This window comes from Hemitrygon akajei, chromosome 7, assembly GCF_048418815.1.
Source record: "Hemitrygon akajei chromosome 7, sHemAka1.3, whole genome shotgun sequence".
Classification (NCBI taxonomy): Eukaryota; Metazoa; Chordata; class Chondrichthyes; order Myliobatiformes; family Dasyatidae; genus Hemitrygon; species Hemitrygon akajei.
In genome coordinates this window covers 167,920,543-167,944,716 of record NC_133130.1, presented here as the reverse complement: position 1 = coordinate 167,944,716, position 24,174 = coordinate 167,920,543, and the positions used below count along the sequence as shown (strand labels likewise).

Here is a 24,174-nt window from a genome sequence, read left to right as displayed (position 1 = left end):
TATTAAGAATAAAGAAGTGACAGTCACCAAATTTTGTTTTTTCTTTGGAAAAAATACTACCAAAAACACCTCTTTCTATATACTTTTCCAGCAAGGTCATTATATATAAAAAATAGCTTCTGTATTCACAAGCCTAATGCAAACCAATGAAGATGTGGGGGACAAAGCAAGCAGAAATTTTTAATGGTAAGTGCATTTCAAGGTACCTGTTTAGGTATTGACCGGTGGTTGAATTCGATCCATATGAAAGAGAATGGGAAGTCCAACTACTGGAATTGGCATGACTCACATGTGGACTATAGTCTGTGGAAAAGATTCATTTTATTTAGTTAGAGATACAGCACAGAGCAGGCCCCTTTTGTCCTACAAATCATGCCACCCAAGCAACCCGATTCAATACGAGCCTAATCACAGGACAATTTACAATGACCAATTAAACTACCAACTGGTATTTGTTTGGACTACGGAAGGAAACTGGAGGACCCAGAAAAAATGCACGCATTCCATGGTGAGATTGTACAGACTCTTTACAGGTGATGTTGGAATTGAGCTCTGAATTCTGACAACCCAAGCTGTCATAGCTTCACGATAACCGCTATGCTACTATGGTGCCCACATTTCACCAACATATGTGCATGTATCAGAAAATTCTGGAAATACTCAGCTGCCTCTGTGGGGAAAGAAACAGAACTAATGTCTCAGATTGAACACCCATCACCAGAACCTTTAATTGGTTGCCTGTCCGTCATGTTGAGTGCGGTCTTTCATTGATTCTATTGTATTTCTTAGATTTACTATATATGCCAGCAAGAAATTGAATCTCAGGATAGTATGTGGTAACATAAATGTACTTTGATAATAAATTTACTTTGCCTTTTGAGTATTTACAGCATTTTCAGTTTTTATTTTTGATTTAAAAATTTTAATGCAATACTTCAGACACAATTTTTGAGATTAAATGAAAGATCAGACTATTATTCTCGCAGTTGAATTTTGAACTGATGGTAGTGTTCCTTTTAAAAAAAAATCACGATCTCCACAATGCCCAGCAAACTTTATGGAATTTGTACTTAAAAAATGAAGAGAGTGGAGTTTAGTGACAATGGCGCTAAATGGCAACTCCTTTGTTGCATCTTTAGAAACAGCTCTATTTCTACCTTTGATAACTCTTTTCAAGGTTCTTTTGAAGACCCTGTACTAGAGTTGTACTCTAACTTCGATTCTTTGTGGGAATGGGACCTGCTCTCAGGGCCTCAAAACTGGCCGCTTTTCAATATCCCAAGTACATGGCCTGAAAGGCTAGTGCGCCTTCAGGGTGCCAGATTTTCGTGGCTCTGGAGGTGGGCTGATTCAAGGCTGATACCACTGACTGATGTGTCACAGGAGAACAAAGAAGATTGGAAGTAGCAGGTTTGCAGAGCTTGGTAAAAGGAGCGCTACAGACTTTTAATACCATAAATCAGCGAGTTGTTTTGTAATGTCTCTCCTCTCGCTGTAAAACGGGGTTACCTCTTTTTCCCTTATTAAGGACAGAGAGAGAGCCTGTGGTATGTTGAATACCAGGTGAACGAGTAGTCATTGGGGTACTGCAAATCTTTGTCTTTATTGATGCTTTGCTGCACACTTGAGTGCTTCGTGGGGGAGTGATGATGCTTTTTTGCTGGTGGGGAGGTGGGTCTTGCTGCTGCTTGGGTGTGGGTGGGGGTAGCTAGGGGGTTGGGGTTCTAACATTTAACTGTCATTCATTCTTTGGGGCACTCCTCTGTTTTCATGGATGTTTGGAAAGAAAAAGAATATCAGGATGTATATTGCGTACATTTCTCTGACACTAAATGTACCTATTGAAACCTATTGTTACATATCTTGGAACCCACAGATCCCATGAAGTGCTGTAAAAGAACTTATTTATCCAGCTACCATAGGCTCTGCAAGTCAATTAGCTAAAACAAAACAGTTGAAAATGATTTAGAAATTTGATGCTGCCTCAAAAGTGGAAAAAGCTAGACCCTTCTATATTTATTCAAGTTTTATTACTTTAACACAATTGGACAAATAATTGAATAAACCAGCCAACAAAAAAAAACAGGAATCTCTTGATCTGCCTGCAACCTGAATTAAAGAGTTGAATTTTTAAAATAAAAATACAATTTTCTCAAACAATTAACTAAAGCCACAATACAGGTATCATGCAGTTTAGAAACATGTATAAACTGTACAAATAATACAATCACCTTTACATATTCATTGTTATCACCAAAGCTGACCCAAATGAAAGTTTACACTGACAACTTATCAAATATAGTCAGTGGATTCCAGTTAATTGGGTTGTCAGTTTATCGGGGCAGCCACTTATTTGGGACAACACTTAAAGAACAAAAATTAATTGAGAAAATTTTTAGAACACTATGCCGCTTAAATGGGACAGGAGACTGTTGTTGAACAGTTTCTAACTAGCATCAATCGCATGTACTTGCGTGGCTATTAGCCACTACACCATGCTTACAGTGAATAATCTTTAAAATTTGTCAGTTGCGTGTGTTATGTTCAAAAAACAGTGTCTTTTGTCATTGATAGTTGGCAAGAGATAAGAACATTTAGAACCGTTTTGCTCACTGCAGTTTAAACATTCAGGCTTGGAGATGCCAGGAACAGCTGGGACTGAAATGAAATGATTTTATTACTTCAACAAGTTAAGAATTACAAAGAATTTGAATGTATCTACAATCATCTTGCAGGTTATGATGAAAATAAAGATTTGGAGGATGGAATCGTGGAAAGCACTGTATAAAGACAGTCCATTATCTGCATTGGGTGTCTGTGATAATTTTGTTTATTTACAATCAAAAGAACACAGCATTATACATGAATTCATCCATTGATCATTATTAGGAACCAATACACAGTTTTATAGTACTTTAAATTCCTCAGTGTTATCATTTCAGAGGACCTGTATTGGTAATGTTCTAATTTGTTCTGTATTTCATTTAAATACATAATTTGTTACCCAGTTAAACAGCAGTTTTGTATTGTTAATACTTTTTCAACTATTTCCATGGAGCTTCGTCTAATTGGGGTAGCCACTTAATTGGGCCAAAATGTACTGGTCCTGATGTGTCCCAATTAACAGGAATACACAGTGCACCTGATTAATCAAATTATATGTAACAGTTAAGGCAATTACTAACCTGTTACACTAATTGGTTTTGTAGCACTTCCTTGGGAAGCTGTAGCCTGGACTGGGTCTGTGTTGTTATAACCTGTGCGGGCAGACCGAGATATCGCACCCCATTTAGAGATGATTGGTCCATCACCAAATGGAATTATGGGATCTTCATCTTTTCCCTTTCTCTGAGGGCCAAACAAATTTAAACTTCGTTTCACATTAAGGTCCTAAAAACAGCCAAGAATGATGTGAAAAATAAAATGTTGAAAGTATCCAGTTTAAGAAAGTTGAACAAGAAGTCTATGATGAATAGCCTCATTCAAGATGTAACTTCTAGTGTATAATCAATTTTTAAAAAATTTATTTACTTAGCGATACAGCACATAACAGGCACTTCTGGCTCAACGAGCCTCACCGCCTAGCAACCCACTGATTTAAACCAAGCCTATTCACCAGACAATTCACAATAACCAATTAGTCTACTAACCGGTATGTCTTTGGACTCTGGGAGGAAACCAGAGCAACCAGAAGAAATTCATGCACTCTTGAGAAGAATGTACAAACTTCTTACAGGTGACACTGGAAATGGACTCTGAATTCCAATGCTCTAAGCTGTAATAGTTAAATCCTGTTATTGTACAGAAACCTGCTACCTTGAGGTATCAGGCTGGGGACCTGAAGTCTCTTCCAGCAGAGCTCCAATGCCGTATTTAATTTTGCTGACAACACCTCTATTGTTGGCCGAATCAAAGGTGGTGATGATTTGGCATATAGGAAGGAGATCGAAAATCTGACTGATTAGTGCCATGACAACAACCCCTTTCTCAATGTCAACAAGACCAAGGGGCTGATTATTGACTTCCGGACAATGAAACCAGAAGTGCATAAGCCAGTCTTCAAAGGTGATTAGAGGTGGAGAAGATCAGCAACTTTGAATTCTTCAGTGTATAACTTTAGAGGACTTGTCTGGGGCCAGCACGTTATGTGCAACTATAAAGAAAGCAGAAGTTTGCAAAGATTCAGCATAACATCTAGAACTTTGACAAACTTCTATAAATGCGTGGTGGAGAGTATATTGCCTGATGGCTGTCTTGGACGTTTCTTTTGTGATTGCAAGACCCTGTTGGACATTGATTGCCGCAAGCCTGCTTGGTGGGGAGACAGGCAGCGATGCAGCAATGTAACCTCGGTTGTAGGACTACTCCTCAGTCCTTGGGCTTGTGTTGTCACATGGTGTCCGGTCTCAGTTGGGGGTGGCCTCTCCCAGTGCTGCGTTCCAGTGTTTGATTGGTGGAAGTTCAGGTTGGACTGCCAGGAACCATCAATTTGCGGGACTTGTTACTCAAGGTCGGACTAAAAAGTTGTTTCCTTACGTGACTATGTTCTTTTTCTATTTTCTTTCTTGTTGTTTTGGCCCCAGAGGAACACTGTCTCAATCAGCTGTATCCATGTATGGGTTGAATGACAATTAAACTTGATTTGATTTGCATCACAGCCTGGTATGGCAACACCAATATCCTTAATTGAAAATCCTACAAAAAGTAGTGAATACAGCCCAGTCCATTATGGGGGCAGCTCTCCCCACCACTGAGCATGTCTACACGGAACACTGTTACAGGAAAGGAGCAACCATCATCGGGGACCCCCAACACCTTGGCTATGCCCGCTTCTTGATACTGGCATCAGGAAGAGGGTACAGGCACTTCAGGAGTCTTATCACCAGGTTCACGATCAGTTATTACCCATCAAACATCAGGCTCTTAAACCAGTGGGAATAACTTCACTCGACTTCACCTGCTCCATCAGTGAATTATTCCACAACTTATGGACTCACTATCAAGGCTCCTTAGCTCATTTTCTCAATATTTATTGCATAGTGATTTATTACTGTTATTTCTTTTTTCTTTTTTATTTGCGCAAATTGTTCTTTTGCACATTGTTGAGTGCAGTTTTTCATTGATTCTATTGTGTTTATTTGTACTTACTACAACAAATAAACTATTTGTTACTATTACTATTCCTTTGGCCCAATCAGCAGCAGGAGCAGGCCACAGCAATGAGGTTTCTTGGTCAGTGACACTTGTTTAAAAGGAGGGTTCCGTGGGTGTTCAGGCTTATTCTGATAACCCAATCAGCAGCAGGAACAGGCCACAGCGACAAAGTTTCTTGCAGGTCGGTGATGCTTGTTTAAAAGTACAGAAGGGAACAATAGGGCGGCCATTGTTGTGAGTAGGCCAGTGGTGAGAGGAGGAGTCTCAGGCTTTGCCTCAAAGGAGGCTTCGTCTTGAAAGAGGCATTGGCTCTGGGTGAGCTTCTGTTAAGGTTCCTTTATTTTTCCCCCTCTTACTGTACCTAGGGGAGTTAATGGCTGCTGTATCTTCTTCATGCCAGATATTGGAGTCCTGGGAGACCCAGAGCTTCCCAGAGAACTACATCTGCGTGAAGTGCATCCAACTGCAGCTCCTTGAAGACCATGTTAGGGATTTGGAGCAGTGATTGGATGACCTTTGGCCTGTACGGGAGAGTGAGCAGATAATTGATCTGAGTTACAGGGAAATAGTCACCCTGAGGTTGCAGGAGGTGAGTAGCTGGGTGACTGTTAGGGGAGATGGAAATGTGAATAGGCAGCTAGTGCAGAACAGCCCTGTGACCATTCCCCTCAATAAAAAGTATATTGTTGTGGGGATGACCTCCCTGGGGAAAGCCATGGAGAATGACTTACTGGCACTGAGTATAGGTTCGTGGTGCAGAAGGGAAACAGGGAGAAGAGGGGAGCAATAGTGATAGGGGACTCAATAGTCAGGGGAGCAGACAGGAGATTTTTGCGTACATGAATGGGATACCTGAATGGTATGTTGCTTTCCAGATGCCAGGGTCTTGTTACATATTGGTACCAATAACATATGAAGTACAAGATGTCCTGAAAAGAAGAATTTAGAGAGCTAGGTAGAAAGCTGAGAAGCAGGACATCCAGGGTAGTAATTTCTGGATTGCTGCTTGTGCCATATATCAGTGAGGGTAGAAACAGGATGATTTGGCAGATAAATGCTGGCTGAGAAGTTGGTGCAGGGGGCAGGGCTTCAGGTTCTTAGATCAGTGGGATCTCTTCTGGGGGAGGTATGACCTGTACAAAAGTGACGGGCTGCATCTGAACCTGAGAGGAACCAATATTCTCTCGGGCAGGTTTGTTAGAGCTGTTGGGGAGGGTTTACACTAATTTGGCAGGGGAGTGGGAACCAGAGTGAAGGGACTCAAGATAGTTTGTATGGTAAAAAAAAAGCAAAGATAGGGTGCATTCAGACTGTCAGGAAGGGCAGGCAGATAACAGAACAAAATTGCAGCCAGCAGGGTGAGTATCAGTGCATTAGGGACGCAGAATCAAAAAGGGTAGCAAATACAGTACTCAAAGTGTTATATCTCAATGCACAGAGTATAAGTAAGGTAGATGATCTTGTTGCACTATTACAGATTGTCAGGTATGATGTTGTGGCCATCACTGAAGTGTGGCTGAAAGATGGTTGTAGTTGGGAGCTAAATGTCCAAGGCTACAGTTTGTATTGGAGGGATAGGAAGTTAGGCATAGGGGGTGGCGTGGTTCTGCTGGTAAAGAATGGCACCAAATCAGTAGAAAGATGTCACATAAGACTGGAAGATGTTGAATCCTTGTGGGTTGTGTTCAGAAACTGCAAGAGTAAAAGGACCTTGATGGCAATTGTATACAGGCCTCCCAACAATAGCTGGGATGGGGACCACAGATTACAACAGGAAATAGAAAAGGCGCATCAAAAGGGCAATATAATGATAGTCATGGGAGATTTCAACATTCAGGTCAATTGGGAAAACCAGGTTGATAATGGATCTCAATGAGTGAATTTGTTGAATGCCTACGAGATGGCTTTTTAGAGCAGTTTGTCGTTGAGCCTACTAGGGGATCAGCTATACTGGATTAGGGGTTATGTACTGAACCAGGGGTGATTAGGGAGCTTAAGATAAAAGAACCCTTAGGAGTCAGTGATCACAATATGATTGAGTTCAACTTGAAATTTTATAGGGAGAAAGTAAAGCCTGACGTAGCAGTATTTCAGTGAAATAAAGGAAATTATAGTGGTATGAAAGAGGAGTTGGCCAAAGTAAATTAGAAGGAGATGGTGGCAGGGATGACGAGCAGCAATGGAGTGAGTTTCTTGGAAAAATGAGGAAGGTGCAGGATAGATGTATTCCAAAAATGAACAAATACTCAAATGGCAAAATAGTACAACTGTGGCTGACAAGGGAAGTCAAAGCTAATGTAAAAGCAAAAGAGAGAGCATACAACAAAGCAAAAATTAAAAAAATTAGTGGAAAGACAGAAGATCAGGAAGCTTTTAAAACCATACAGAGAGCAACTAAAAAGAGGCATTAGGAGGGAAAAGATGAAATATGAAAGCAAGGTAGCAAACAATATCGAAGTGGATAAAAAACCTTTTTCAAGTATACATTTAAAAAAAGAGAGATGAGAGTGGATATAGGACTGCTAGAAAATGAGGCTGGAGAAATAACGAGGGCCAAGGAGATGGCAGATGAACCAAATGAGTATTTTGCATCAGTCTTCACTGTGGAAGACACTAGCAGTGTGCCAGATGTTGAAGGGTGTGAGGGAAGAGAATTTAATGCAGTTACTATTACAAGGGAGAAGGTGCTCAAAAAGCTTAAAGATTTACAGATGAACTGCACCTTAGGGTTCTGAAAGAGGTAGTGTTAAGAGATTGTGGTGGTATTAGTACTGATCTTTCAAAAATCAATTGTCTTTGAAATGGTGACAGAGGACTGGAACATTGCAAATGTCACTCCACTCTTTAAGAAAGGAGGAAGGCAGCAGAAAGGAAATTATAACGAGTTAGCCTAGCCTCAGTGGTTGAGAAGATGTTGGAGTCAATTGTTAAGGATGAGGTTATGGAGTACTTGGTAACACAGGACAAAGTCAGCATGGTTTCCTTAAGGGAAAAGCTTGCCTGATGAACCTTTTGGAATTCTTTGAGGAGATTACATGTAGGATAGACAAAGGGCTCCTCATCTAAGAGAAGATGTGCTGGCATTAGAGTGGCTCACAGGAGGTTCACAAGGATAATTCTGGGAAGGAAAGGACTATCATATGAAGAACGTTTGATAGCTCTGGGTCTGTACTTGCTGAAATTTCGAAGGATGAGGGGAGATCGCATTGAAACTTTCTAATGTTGAAAGGCCTAGACAGAGTAGATGTGGAAAGGATGTTTCCCATGGTGGGGGAGTCTAGGACAAAAGGGCACAGCCTTAGGATACAGGGGCATCCATTTAAAACAGATGCAGAGAAAGATCTTTAGCCAAAGGTGGTGAATTTGTGGAATTTATTACCACAGGCAGCTATGGAAGTCAGGTCATTGGGTGTATTTAAGGCCGAGCTTGATAGATTCTTGATTGGACACAGCATGAAAGGTTACAGGGAGAAGGCCATGAAGTGGGACTGAGGAGGGGAAAAACGGATCAGCTATGATTGAATTACAAATATCTGCGAATAGTGGAAATCCGAGTAACACACACAAAATGCTGGAGGTTTCCGCCCGAAACATCAACTGTACTTTTTTCCATAAATGCTGCCTAGCTTGCTGAGTTCCTCCAGCATTTTGTGTGTGTTAGCCATGATTGAATGGCGGAGAAGACTCAATGGACCAAATGGCCTAATTCTGCTCCTATGTCTTATGGCCTTATGGAATGCCCACAAGTAATTGAATCTTATGGTAGTATATGGTGACATATATGTACTCCAATAATAAATTTACTTTGACTTTGCAAACTATGAATTAACTCAATACTTATTTTCAGGAAGGCTTGGTAACCATTTGTGAATGATCAGAACCAGTGGCTCCAAACTGCAGACTTATCCTGCCAGACTTTTGGTAATTTGGGTAAAGCATTAAGCTGGTAGTCCTCTTAGATCCCATGGTACAGTTTGTTGGCCAACAATTTTCCCTTGGTCAATGGTCAAGAATAACTACCATTATGAAATAAAGCATTTGTTGAGTGCAAATTTGCTGCCATGCTTGTTAATGAAGCAGAACAGCTTTACTATCTATGAAATGCTACAATAGTACCCAAGAAGATCCACACATGTACATAGCACACATTGATGAAGATGTATCTACATAGACAGACATCAGGGTACTTAAAGAAGACTGTGGGTTATAGGCTGGGCATGGGAAAATGGGATTAATGTGGCTCGGCATCATTGTTAGCAGGGACAAAATGAGCTGTATTTTTCTATGATTCAAGGGTTTTTGTAGCACTATTTTTTCTACATTTTTGTAAAAAGATTTTAATATTTTCAACATCAGAGCACATCATCATTGCACACTAAATCAAATGAGCCAAAGGGTGGCCTTCTTCCCCTGTAGGTTGTAAGAACATAAAGGTAGGAGCAGAATTAGGCCATTTGGCCCATCTAATCTGCTCCACCATTCCATCAAGGTTGATTTATTATCCCTCTCAACTTCATTCTCCTGCCTTCTTCCTGTAACCTCTTACACCCTGACTAATCAAGATCCTATCAACTGCTTTAAATGTACTCAATGACTTGGCCTCCACAGCCATCTGTGACAATGAATTCCACAGATTCACAGCCTTCTGGCTGAAGAAATTCCTCTTCTCTCTGTTCTAAATGAACTTCCCTTTATTCTGAGGCTGTGACCTCTGGTCTTAGACTCTTTCTCTAAAGGAAACATCCTCTCCATGTCCACTCTATCCAGGACTTTCAATCTTTGATAGGTTTCAATGAGACCCCCTCTCATTCTTCTGAACTCCAGTGCACATAGACTCACAGCCATCAAAAGTTCCTCATACATTAACCTTTTCATCCCCAGGATCATTGTTGTTATCCAAGGAGGATAACAAAAAAAACTGAAATGCTTGAGGCAAAGTGATTTGCATTCCCAATCCTAACACCAGTCTTGTTTTTCTATCACACAGAACATTCTGCAAGTCCAACACCTGCTGTACATCAACAGTCTGACCTTAGTTGCACTTTCTGAAAATAACTTTGGCCTGTATGTCCAGTGTAAGCAGTTTTCCAAAAGGTCATTTGAAAACCAAATGAGGGTTTTGCCTATTATAAATAACTTACACACTCACTGCAGCTAAAAAAGTCTTTATAATTACATTTGATTAAGTTGGTCAAATCTTTAGAAAAAAAGGTGCATTTTAAACACATCAACTGGATGGTGTGTTTATTTATTTATTTATTTAGAGATCCCGTGTAGAGCAGGGTTCTTGCAGCCCACGAGCCGCCCTGGCCTAATCACAGGGCAATTTACAATGACCAATTAACCTACTAACAGGTATGTCTTTGGACTGTGGGAGGAAACTGGAGCACCCAGAGGAGACCCACATGCACATAGAAAGGAACATACAATCTTGCTTACAGAGCACGCCGTAATTGAATTCCAAACTCAGATGCCCGAGCTGTGATAGCATTGCGTTATCAGCTATGCTACCATACTGCCCAAATATGGTGCCTTAACAAAGAAATATTTCTTTGATGATGCACTGGGAATATTTAAGAACAGACTACATAAGGGGGATTTGAGTACAGATGACAAGTAGGTTTGAGAATCAGAGGGGAGACACAGGGATAGAGAATCGGGGCTTGAGGTCACACTATTGGAATGTACAGCTGCCACTGTTTTTTTTTAAAGTAGAACTAGAATTTGAGGAGTGAAGGGCTGGAGTTGGTTAGGGGAGGGGCAGGGCAATGTCAGCAACTGAAGCCAAGGGAAACCTCATGTCTATATTTTCACCAGAAATCTTATTTGTTCATAACATGCAAAATTGCACTTAATTTAAAGACATCTGGAAAAATGTTGTACTTTAAATGTTAATTTATACCCAAATATCCCTTTGGTCATTTATTATGATATTTGAAACATAATATCAGTAAAATAACATGCAATCTACTGAAAAGCCTGTGAACATCTTAATGGAACAGAGACTAACTCTGTTATAATGAGTGGAAAAGCAAATTGTGCTGAGGATGCAGAGAATCAGCAGAGCAGATATAGATAGTTTAAGTGAGTGGGCAAGGGCCTGGCAGATAGAGTACAATGTTGATAAATGTGAGGTTATCCACTTTGGAAGGGAAAATAGAAAATCAGATTATTATTTAAATGGTGAAAGACTGCAGCATGCTGTTGTACAGGACTTGGGAGAGGTTATGTATGAATCACCAAAGCTTGGTTTGGAGATGCATTTAGGATGAAGATTATGAGAAACTGCTTTTCACAGTCAGTAATTCAGTGAGTAGTGAATCTGTAGAAATTTCTGTCCAAGGAAGCAGTAGAGGTTACATCATTAAGTATATTTAAGACACAGTTAGATAGATTTTTGCACAGCAGGAGAACTAAGGGTTATGGGGAAAAGACAGGTGGAGTTGAGTCCATGACCAGATAAGCCACAATCTTATTGAATGCTGAAGCAGTCTTGATGGGCCAAATGGCCAACTTTTGATCTCATTTCTTATGGTCTATGTAGGACAGGAAGCACAACCTCAGAATACAACGGCATCCCTTTAGACAAAGATGAGGAGGAATATTTTTAATCTGAGGGTGATGAATTAGTAGAACTTAATGCCACAGACAGTTTGGGAGGCAAAGTCATTGGGTGTATTTAAATCAGAGATTGATATGTTCTTGATTAGGAATGACATAAGGTTATGGGGAGAAAGGACGAGAATGGGGTTGAGAAGGAATAATATGTCAGCTATGATCGAATGGCAGAGCAGACTCAATGGTTTGAATGGCCTAAGTCTGAAATAACACCTCATTTAATGTCAAGTACAATGTAAAGTGAAGCCTTGAAAGAGATCTGTTAGCTTACCAATATCTCTACATTGGTAGTTGCCATGACATCCTTTGGATCAGATTCCATTGCACTAATGCAAGAGCTGATAGTCCCACAAGACCATGGCGAGTAATGTGACATGCTGTCATCATCAAACTTAGTGCCCGCACACAAGTCATTAGTATTCTCAGAAAACTGTTAAAAGACAAACAGATTCCAATAGTTAATCATATTTTAAGTCATTTGAAAATTTTAAAAATTCATTTAGTACACAGACACACACATATTTCAATGTTATTTGCTAAGGTCTCAAAGAACTTTTTTAAAAAAGTGTAGGAACAAAAATTAACTAAACTTTAATGGCTCTCAGGTGGCATTGCTGATATCACATCAAACAAACCGACTAAATTGTAGACAGAATATCATGATTGAGGTGGAACAACAGAGCTGATTGTGGACTTCAGGAAGGATAAGATTAAGGAATACTTACCGATCCTCACAGAGGGATCAGAAGTGGAGAGAGTTTCATGTTCCTGGGTTTCAAGATCTCTGAGGATCTAACCTGGTCCCAACATATCGATGTAGTTTTAAAGAAGGCAAGACAGTGGCTACACTTCATTAGGAGTTTGAAGAGAGTTGGCATGTCAACAAATACACTCAAAAACTTCTATAGTTGTACCGTGGAGAGCATTCTGACAAGCTGCATCACTACTGTCTGGTATGGGGGGGGGGGGGGGGGGGGAGGCTACTGCATAGGACCGAAAGCAGCTACAGAGGATTGTAATCTAGTCAGCTTCATCTTGGGTATTAGTCTACAAAGTGCCCAGAACACCTTCAGGGAGTAGTGTCTCAGAAAGGCAGCATCTATTATTAAGGACCTCCAACACCCAGGGCATGCCCTTTTTTCACCATTACCATCAGGTAGGAGGTACAGAAGCCTGAAGGCACACAATCAGCGATTCAGGAACAGCTTCTTCCCCTCTGCTATCCAATTCCTAAATGGACATTGAACCCTTGGACACTACCTCACTTTTTAAAATATATATATTTTTTCCTCTTTTTTAAATCTGTTCAATATACATATACTGTAAGTGATTTACTTATTATTTTTTAATTTTTATTTTCTCTTCTATATTATGCATTGCATTGAACTGCTGCTGCTAAGTTAACAAATTTCACGTCACATGCCAGTGATAAAAAACCTGATTCTGATAAGAAGTGGAAGCTAATATAAATGAAACTAATATGTATAAAGAGGAAGAAAGCAAAAGGCAGACCAGGCAATTTAAAATAATAATCTGCTTGCACTCGCTATCATTTGCAATGACTGCTACCAATTTTCATAACTGATCTAGCATACACAGAAACTGCACACAGCAATATATTTGATTATTTCCTCCTTACTCTGTTGCATCCTTAAATTCAAACCTAGATCACCCCAATTGGTGACAAATTTATGAACGTGCATTGTAATTATTTTGAGACTGCTAAGTCAACATAAGATATCAGTGTACAGAATTACAAAAGAAGCCTTATTTTCTAAATATAGTACAGGCTCTGAACCTGTACTATATTTAAAAGAATGGGGGGGGAGGGGAGGGGGGAATCTTGCTGAAACCTATCGAATATTGAAAGGCCTGGATATACAGCATGTGGAGAGGTTGTTTCTAATAGTGGGAGAGTCTAGATCAGAGAGCACATCCTCAGAATAGAAGAATGTCCCTTTAGAACAGAGATAAGGAGGAATTTCTTTACTAGAAAGATGTGAATCTGTGGAATTTATTGCCACAGACAGTTGTAAAGGCCAAGGCACAGGGTATATTTAAAGCAAAAGTTGATAGGTTCTTGATTAGTAAGGGCATCAAAGGTTACAAAGGAGAAGGCAGGAGAATGGGGTTGAGGGGGATAATAAATCAGCCATGATCGAAAGGCAGAGCAGACTTGATTGGCTAAATGCTCTAATTCTGCTCCTATGTCTTATGGTCTTGCAGTTTAAGAACAAGGAATGTTTGTGAATAAATACACTCAACGGTTTCGTTTCTGTGATGTGTACAAAAATGTCTGAACTCAATGCTGGACAAATACTGTTTTTTGCTCTTCAACAAACAACAAATATGCTGGTTTCTTAAAATGAAAGTCTTGTGTAAAGAGGTGCCCTACAATATGGAATGGCAGTATAACAGGAGTGTGCTGCTCTCTGAAGAATTAGATCAAGCTTTCCACCACAGGTATAGCGACAAACTGCTTCTATGAAAATAAGTTGGAGATACACTATGAAGTATTACCAGGAATGAAGTTAGCAGAAAGAGCAAGTACCATACTGTTACTTTTTGATCCAGAGTTAGTGAGTGGATACTGATAAACACAATAACCAGCAGGAAATGGTGCTGTCCCACTTGGAAAATGATAACAGAAATGAGAGTCTGTGGTACTTTCGGGAGGGACTGCACTTATATTGGGCTGGAATCTCAATAAAGGAATTTTCAAAGAAATAAGAGTTTGGAATTCTTTTCCCTACAATTAAGGATGGAAATATGGAACTTACCAGCAATAAAATGAGTTAAGTTTTAATGAGTTTAACGTGAGGCTTGAGGGATATACAAAGAAGGAAATGGTCACATAGAAGTGGGATGAAGCATAATTTGTTGTAGATTCTACATACAAATTCATTGTCGTCCTTAAGTACTTGTGTAGTTAAAAATTCCTAACCCTAACAAGTAATTATTACCACCTGCTGCATATAGTACATCTTCTGCTGAGCCTTTTTGGTAATGAAGGAGATATGATAATAGAGGAGAATGAATAGGAATTTTACAGATTGGTAAACTGACATATTATTGTCATTGTTTTAAATTTAGATGGAAACAGCATTGCGAGAGCAAAATTTTTTTTAAAAAATCAGGCATGTAGGGCAAAAACAGTCCAAAATAATGAGCTGAGAAACTGATTCTACTTGTGGATCTCGGGAAAAGGTAGAACTGATGAGGGGGGGTGGTGCTGAGTGGAAGATGAAACCTGGACATTGAAAGTTCTGGAGGACACGTCTACAAAGATGTTGAGAGACAGTGACAGTCTGAGAAATGAAGCTTATATTTGAGGTGGCATGAGATTTGACATTCAACACCTTTAACATCACATTTGCCATAATATTTAATAACAATTTTGGATGAACTTCAAAGAATGGAACTGGTCAGCTTTTGCTAATTTTTTAGGCCGCCACGTGTGAAGTATACAAACCTCTAGATAGCATGAGAGTAGTATTTCTCAGGCCTTGGATAACGCTTAATAAGATTAGATATCACCCTGGTGTTTTAAAATTTTAGAGAACTGTTCTCAGTATCTGCTGACAATGAGTTACTAGGATGATAAATGGAAAGCAGCAGCTATAAACATGAAACCAAGGTTGAGAGAGACTTATTTTTCAATTAAAAAACAAATATAAAACATGAAGTTATTTTTGGTTAGTTTGATGTATATATGGGTTCAGCTGAAGGAAAAAGTATAAAGGAAATCAGGGTGTTTAGCTAAATGTGTTTTAAATATTCCAAATCAAAAATAAGGATTTTTTTAAAAACACAAAGTACACTGCAGATGCTCTGGTCAAATCAACACGTACAAACATGCTGGAGGAACTCAGCAGGTCAGGCAGCATCCGTGGAAATGAGCAGTCAACGTTTTGGGCCAAGACCCTTCATGAGTCCTGACAAAGGGTCTCGACCCGAAACGTTGACTGCTCGTTTCCACGGATGCTGCCTGACCTGCTGAGTTCCTCCAACGTGTTTGTACGTGAGGATTTTTTTTTGCTTTGTGTTGAAAATACAAAATAAAAGAGAAGGGTTTTGTTTCACAAGTGTTGGTGAAATAAAATAATAAGAAAAATAAGAGATTAATTTAACAGAATATTAAGATCTTTTTAAACCAAAAGAGTATAAGAGTATCTTATTCAAGATAAAGGATCTATTTTAAAATGTATGATCCATAATTTTAAAGTCTATAAATAAAATGATAATGAAAAAGAAAAGCAATTCCTGTATTCAGTTCTTCATTACTATCACTTTGAAGTCTGATTTGACTTGCATACCTCTGAGCTGAAGTCCACACTGAACAAGGGGGATGGAGGAGCAGAGGGTTGGGTTACTGTAGACAAAGAGGAGGAGACAAGTTGTGGTTTCTGAGTGGAATATTGTGTCCATTGGTCTGGTTTCCGTCTTAACAAGTCTTCAAAGCCTGGATGTTGTAACCGACTGTATGCATCCTACAAGCAAGATACAAATGACAATTTTAATTCATTATTTCAATATAGTAAATGTTAGATAACATCCCTCCTACATATTAACAGATGCATGTTTCAAACAAAACTCAGAATGTAAATTAAAGTATATATAACTTCTCTCTTCGTGGCATAATAAGCAAATAAATTAGCATGACATGGTAGAACATACAGCTTAGTACAGGCCCTTTGGCCCACAATGTCATGCTGACTATTCAACCTCCTCTCAGATCAATCTAAACCTTCCCTCCCACAAAGGCACATGGATAATAAAAAGAGGGCTCTCTGAGAGTCTCTTCTTAAATATCCATAATATATCTGCCTCTACAATGATATCTGGCAAGACATTTCATGCACTCACCACTCAGTGTAAAAAAAAAATCAACTTACCTCTGACGCTTTAAAATTATGCCCCCTGGTACTTTAGCCATTTCTGCCTTGGGAAAAAGCCTCTGGATATTCATTTTATCTTATATTCCTCTATCAAGACATCTCTCATGCAAGTAAACATATGGTCTAAGAACATTCTTAGCTAAGCCTAGTAAAATCTTTAGTATAAAAAAAGTATCGTTCATAGCCTAAAGCCTTTCTTAAATTAAAATCAGAATTAGGTTTATTATCACCGGCATGTGTCATGAAATTTGTTAACTTAGCAGCAGCAGTTCAATACAACACATAATATAGAAAAAATAAATAAATAAGTAAATTAATTACAGAATACATACATTGAATAGATTAAAAATCATGCAAAAAACAGAAACAATAAATAATAAAGAGATAAGAGGTGAGGGCATGGCACTGCTGATCAGAGATAGTGACACAGCTGCAGAAAAGGAGGAAATCATGGAGGGATTGTCCACTGAGTCTGTGTGTGTGGAAGTTACAAACAGGAAGGGGTCAATAACTCTACTGGTTGTTTTTTATTGACCACCCAATAGTAACAGGGACATTGAGGAGCAGATAGGGAGACAGATTCTGGAAAGGTGTAATAACAACAGGGTTGTTGTGGTGGGAGGTTTTAATTTCCCAGATATTGATTGGCATCTCCCTAGAGAAAGAGGTTTAGATGGGCTGGAGTTTGTTAGGTGTGTTCAGGAAGGTTTCCTGACACATTATGTAGATAAACCTACAAGAGGAGAGGCTGTAGTTGATCTGGTATTGGAAATTAACCTGGTCAGGTGTCAGGTCTCTCAGTGGGAGAGCATTTTGGATATAGTGATCACAATTCTATCTGCTTTACCATAGCAATGAGAGGGATAGGAACAGACAAGTTAGGAATGCAAACACGAGGAAATCGGCGGATGCTGGAAATTTAAGTAACACACACAAAATGCTGGTGGATTGCAGCAGGCCAGGGAGCATCTATAGGAAGAAGTACAGTTGACGTTTCGGGCCGAGATCCTTCGTCAGGACTCAGTTAGGAACGCGTTTAATTGGAGTAAGGGGGAATATAAAGCTGTCAGGTAGGAACTTGGAAACATAAATTGGGAAGAGATGTGCTCAGGGAAATATGTGGCAGAAATGTGGCAAATGTTCAGGGGATATTTGCGTGGTGTTCTGCATAGGTATGTTCCAATGAGACGGAAAGGATGGTAGGGTACAGGAACCATGGTGTGCAAAGGCTGTTTAAAATCTTGTCAAGCAGAAAAGCTTACGAAAGGTTAAAAAAAAAAGCAGGTAATGATAGAGATCTAGATTATAAGGCTAGCAGGGAGGAGCTTAAGTATGAAATTAGGAGGGCCAAATGGGGCCATGAGAAGGCCTTGGCTAGCAGGATTAAGGAAAACCCCAAGGCATTCTAAAAGTATGTGACGAGCAAGAGGATAAAACATGAGAGAACAAGACCAATCAAGTGTGACTGTGGAAAAGTGTGTATGGAACTAGAGGAAATAGCAGAGGTACTTAACGAATACTTTACTTCAGTATTCACTATGGAAAAGGATCTTGGCGATTACAGTGGATTGAAAAGCTTGAGCATATAGACATTAAGAAAGAGGATGTGCTGGAGCTTTTGGAAAGCATCGTTGGGTAAGTTTCCGGGACTGGATGAGATGTACCCCAGGCTACTGTGGGAGGAAAGGGAGGAGATGGCTGAGCCTCTGGCAATTATCTTTGCATCATCAATGGGGACAGAAGAGGTTCCGGAGGATTGGAGGGTTGCAGATGTTGTTCCCTTATTCAAGAAAGGGAGTAGAGATAGCCCAGGAAATTGTAGACCAGTGAGTCTTACTTCAGTTGTTGGTAAGTTGATGGAAAAGATCCTGAGAGGCAGGATTTATGAACATTTGGAGAGACGTAATATAATTAGGAATAGTCAGCATGGCTTTGTCAAAGGCAGGTTGTGCCTTATGAGCCTGATTGAATTTTTTGAGGATGTGACTAAACACATTGATGAAGGTAGAGTAGTAGATGTAGTGTATATGGATTTCAGCAAGGCATTTGATAAGGTACCCCATTGCAAGGCTTATTGATAAAGTAAGGAGGCATGGGATCCAAGGGGACCTTGCTTTGTGGATCCAGAATTGGCTTGGTCACAGAAGGCAAAGGGTGGTTGTAGACGGGTCATATTCTGTATGGAGAGACCACCTGTCTGCCGATGGAGTAGCAGTAATTCTGTGCTGCTCTTAGTTTTCTCTCTCTCCCCCCAGCTTAAATTTTGAATTTATAATTTTTAATTGCTGATTCTTGAAGGGGAGTAATATGTCTACCAGAAGTGGGAAGAATTTGCATGAATCTACTGACAAAGGGAATGGAAAAGGTAATGGAAAAGGAAAGATGCCGAAGGAAAGATCTGATGAAATGCCATCATGGGCTGAAGACATCGTTCGGACATTGAATTTAATTCAAGAACAGAATACGGTAATTAAAGATCAACTGGAAAAGAATAATAATGAAATGAAGTTATTTCTGGGAAATCTTAAAGATGTAGAAACTCAAGTTACTAAACATGAAGAGGAATTGAAGTTAACCAAGCAGAAATTGTTTGAAACTACAACCCGTTTGCAAAAATATCATGATAAAATTATAAATTTAGAAACCAGGTCTCGCCGAAACAACATACGAATCGTTGGATTGCAAGAAGAAGCTGAAAATGGAGATTTAACAGTTTACTTTGGTAAGCTCTTTCATACTTTATTTCCGACTATTTTATCAAAGCCGCCTGCTATTGAAAGAGCACACAGACTTTCGAAATTTAAAAACTCAAGCAGACCAAGAGTTATTTTGGTTTCATCACTTTAAAATTAAAGATCAAATAATACGGCAAGCAAGAAAACAGACAATTTTCAGATTTAACGAATCTGAGCTCCGTTTTATGAAGATTACCCAAAAGAAGTAATGGAACAAAGATCAAGATTTGCTTCGGTAATGAAACAAGCATATGATAAGAAATTATTTCCAACTCTTGAGATATCCAACAAGAATGAAAGTTTCTCCTCCTAGTTCTTCTCCACATACTTTCTTCGACCCCAAAGCCACGCTGGATTTTGTTCAGGCTATACCTATCACTGTCTCTGATGTTACTACCGAATTAACTATCTGAAAAGCTGTTTGATTATTTGTATATTATTCATAGTTTAAAAAGAAGATATATGAAGGCTAATTGGATATTTTATTGAGAGATTAATAAAGATAAGAAAACCTGCATATTATATCCTATTGGATCTTTTTTTTGGAAAGAAGATTTATGGCTCAAGTTTGACTGTTTAAATGGTTAATTAGATATTTGACTGAGAAAAGAGCATATTCTGCATGGAGGTCAGTGACAAGTGCTGTGCCTCAGGGATTTGTTCTGGGACCTCTACTCTTCGTGAATGTTATAAATGACCTGGATGAGGAAGTGGAAGGTTGGGTTAGTAAATATGTTGATGACACAAAGGTTGGGGATGTTGTGGATAGTGTGGAGGGCTGTCAGAGGTTATAGCGGGACATTGATAGGATGCAAAACTGGGCTGAGAAGTGGCAGATGGACTTCAATCCAGATAAGTGTGAGGTGGTTCATTTTGGTAAGTCGAATTTGATGGCAGAATATAGTATTAATGGTAAGACTCTTGGCAGTGTGGAGAATCAGAGGGATCTTGGGGTCTGAGTCCATAGGACACTTAAAGCTACTGTGCAGGTTGACCCTGTGGTTAAGAAGGCATACGGTGCATTGGCCTTCATCAACCATGGGATTGAGTTTAAGTGCCAAGAGGCAATGTTACAGCTATAGAGGACCTTGGTCAGACCCCACTTGGAGTACTCCGCTCATTTCTGGTCACCTCACTACAGGAAGGATGCGGAAACTATAGAAAGGGTACAGAGGAGATTTACAGGAATGTTGCCTGGATTGGGGAGTGTGCCTTATGACAATAGGTTGAGCGAACTCAGCGTTTTCTCCTTGGAGCGGTGGAGGATGAGAGGTGACCTGATAGAGGTGTCTAAGATGATGAGAGGCATTGATCATGTGGATAGAGTCATAGAAAATAACAGCACAGAAATAGACCCTTTGGCCCATCTAGTCCATGCTGAACCATTTAAACTGCCCACATCCATCGACCTGCACCGGGACCATTGCCCTCCATACCCTACATCCATGTACCTATCCAAACTTCCCTTAAATATTGAAATCAAACTTGTATGCACCACATCTGCTGACAGCTCATCCCACACTCTCACGACCAACTGAATGAAGTTCCTTGATGTTCACCTTAAACATTTCACCTTTCACCCTTAACCCATGACCGCTAGTTGTCATCCCACCCAACCTCAGTGGAAAAGGCCTGCTTACATTTACCCTATCTATCCACCGCATAACCTCTATCAAATCTCCCCTCAGTCTGCTATGCTTCAAAGAGTGAAGTCCTAACCTATTCAATCTTCCCATATAATTCAGGTCCTCCAGTCCTGGGAACATCCTTTTCAATTTTCTCTGTACTATTTCAACCTTGTTTACATCCTGCCTACAGGTAGGTGACCGAAAATGTACACCACACTCGTGTATTTGTCTATTGTTTATGAGGCCGAGTGGCTAGACAGAGGCTTTTTCCCAGGGCTGAAATGGCTGAACACAAGAGGGCACAGTTTTAAGGTGCTTGGAAGTAGGTACAGAGATGTCAGGGGTAACTTGGTGGGGTTTTTTTTTTTACACGCAGAGTGGTGAGCTCATGGAATGGGCTGCCGGCAATGGTGGTGGAGGCAGATATGATAGGATCTTTTTAGAGACTCCTGGATAGGTACATAGAGCTTAGAAAAATAGAGGGCTACCCATGGGTAACCCTAGGAGATTTCTAAAGTAAGTATATGTTCGGCACAGCATTGTGTGCTGAAGGGCCTGTATTGTGCTGTAGGGTTTCTATATTTCTAATATATATTAAAAAAGTGAGGTAGTACTCAAGGGTTCAATGTCCACTTAGGAATCGGATAGCAGAAGGGAAGAAACAGTTCCAGAATTGCTTAATAATGGACGCTGCCTTTCTGAGATACTACTCCTTGAGGATGTCCTGGGTACTTTGTAGGCTAATACCAGAGATGGAGTCGACTAAATTTACAACCCTCTGCAGCTTCTTTCAGTCCTGTGCAGTAGCCCCCCGCCCCTCCATACCAGACAGTGATGCAACCTGTCAGAATGCTCTCCATGGTACATCTATAGAAGTTTTTGAGTGTATTTGTTGACATAACAAATCTCTTCAAACTCCTAATGAAGTACATTCGCTGTCTTGCCTTCTTTATAATAGCATTTTTACATTGGGACTAGGTTAGACCCTTAATAATAAGCTCAATGCAATTATGTTCCTTGGTTATTTTTTTCCAGATCCAACACATTCTACACAATTAATACTTACCTGACTTAAGCACATTATGATCCTCCCCATACAAGCTGCTATGAAGTCAATGTTCTACTAAAAAAAGCTACCAAACTTCTTCACTTCGCTGATCAATATGGCTAGCTTAATTCATAAATAAATATCAAAATTCAGCCATTATAAATAGCAAAAAAAAATTTATTGTTGAATCACAATTGCTGCAATTGAGTAAACAGTTGAAAAGATTGCTCCAAGTTGTCTACCCACCCTTTGCATGGCGACACTCCTCTGTTCATTTGATGGCTGCCCAGCCATAGAGTAACATCCATCAAGTGAGCTGTATCTTTCTCGTGGAGGATGCTGATAAGTTGCTGAAGGTACCACATCCATTGGAGGTAAAGAGTTACTCCGCATGACATCATCCCGTGGGTACATCTGTGGCCTCCACATGCGTCTGCTATCATAGACTGGTGCATACATTCCAGAAGGGACTGCAGGAACTGAGCCATACTGTTGGGGATGTGTTGACGGGTAAGGTGAAGATGCTAGTCGTTCTCGAGGTGGATATGCATTGTACTGGTCAGTATATGGCACCGTGGGTGGAAGAGGAGATTCTGGCATACTGTTGGGACGCACGTAACGAGGAAGGCAAGGAGACACACCAGATGGTAGACCAGTATGTGGAGGATAATATCCTCCTGTGTAGAATTGAAAGAACACAGAAAAGATTATTAATTTAATCTTCAAGATCCACAAGTATCAAATTAAATTATTTACCTTGTCGAAGAGATTATACTACTTTCATTCAAACATATCCAGAAGCTAGTGCTTTTTTGACTCTATATAATCAATTCTCTTAGATTTTTAGGTTACTTGGAAAACAATGCAAATAAGGATACATTATAAATTAGGAACAGTTGCTAAACTAACACAACTGCTATGAAAGAGCACCATCTAATATTTATAACATTTATTTTACATCCCACCCAATACCGTTATGAAAATGTTTTTTTTTTGGCTTAAAAGGAACCATTACAAAGAGTTAAAGTCCCAAAAATTGAAAGCTTAAAAAAAATTTAAAACCAGAGTAAATTCAAATTAAACATACCTACAACAAAGAAAGAGTGAAAGAATTGAAATGGATTAGAATCAGAATCCGGATTATTATCATAGAACTTGTTTTGCAGCAACAGTACAGCACAAGACAAGTTATTTTCTAACAAATACAGTAGGTGACTGAACACATTGCTGGGGAGGTGGTAAAAGCAGATATGATAGCAATATTCAATATGCATTTGGACAGACAGGAAATGGGAAGATATAGACTTACACAGGCAAATGGTATTAGTTTAATTTGGCATCAGGGTCAGCACAGACATTATGGGTGAAAGGGCTCTTTTTCTGTGCTCCATGCTTCTATGTTCTATACATCTTGGAGATTAAGACCAAGAAATAGGATTATTTAACCTATTAGAAATGTGGTGAAAAATGAAAATGGAAAGTGAATTTCTTTGAACTCCTTTACAAGACCCATGCTAAAATCATTAACGCCAGAAATTCTGCAGATGCTGGAAATCCGAAGCAACAACAGAAAATTCTGGAGAAACTCAGCAGGTCAGGTAGAATCTATGGAAGTGAATAAACTTCAAGCCAAGATACTTCATCAGAACTGGAAAGGAAGGTGGAAGAAGCCAGAAGGTGGGGGAAGAAATATAAGCTGGCAGGTAAAATTGAGAATCCATTGCTTGCAGGAAGACATGGAGGCTTAATGATAGATTTCATAAGGAAACTGGATAAATACCATTGAAATACTGTTGGGTGCTGTGGTGGAGTAGCAGTTAGTGTGACGCTGTTACAACTCCAGAGTTCAGAGTTCAATTCCAGTGCCATCAGTAAGGAGTTTTTATGTTCTCCCTATGTTTCCCCCCACAATCCAAAGATGTACCAGTTAGTAGCTTAATTTGTTATTATAAATTGTCCTTTGATTAGGCTAGGATTAAATAGCTGTGTGGTGCAGTTCAATGGGCTGGAAAGGCCTGTTCCCTGCTGTATTCCTAAATAAAATAAATAAAACTGGAGGAATAGCAGGGGAATAAAAGGAATAACTGGATTCC

At 39.6% G+C, this 24,174-nt stretch overlaps 1 protein-coding gene across 6 annotated transcripts in view; it reads right to left on the bottom strand.

Annotated features, from left to right (window-relative positions):
• The window catches only part of rc3h2 (ring finger and CCCH-type domains 2), a 115,902-nt gene that overhangs the window by 14,092 nt on the left and 77,636 nt on the right, over window positions 1-24,174 (bottom strand). For 5 of the 6 annotated variants that reach the window (XM_073052547.1, XM_073052542.1, XM_073052548.1 and 2 more), the window contains 5 exons: window positions 22,328-22,758; window positions 16,089-16,262; window positions 12,044-12,202; window positions 3,186-3,390; window positions 207-303 (listed from right to left, as the gene is read on the bottom strand). In XM_073052547.1, the coding sequence (XP_072908648.1) occupies window positions 207-303; window positions 3,186-3,390; window positions 12,044-12,202; window positions 16,089-16,262; window positions 22,328-22,758 (1,066 nt within the window). The remainder of the gene's footprint in view (window positions 1-206; window positions 304-3,185; window positions 3,391-12,043; window positions 12,203-16,088; window positions 16,263-22,327; window positions 22,759-24,174) is intronic. The other variant, XM_073052546.1, reaches the window with a different exon arrangement.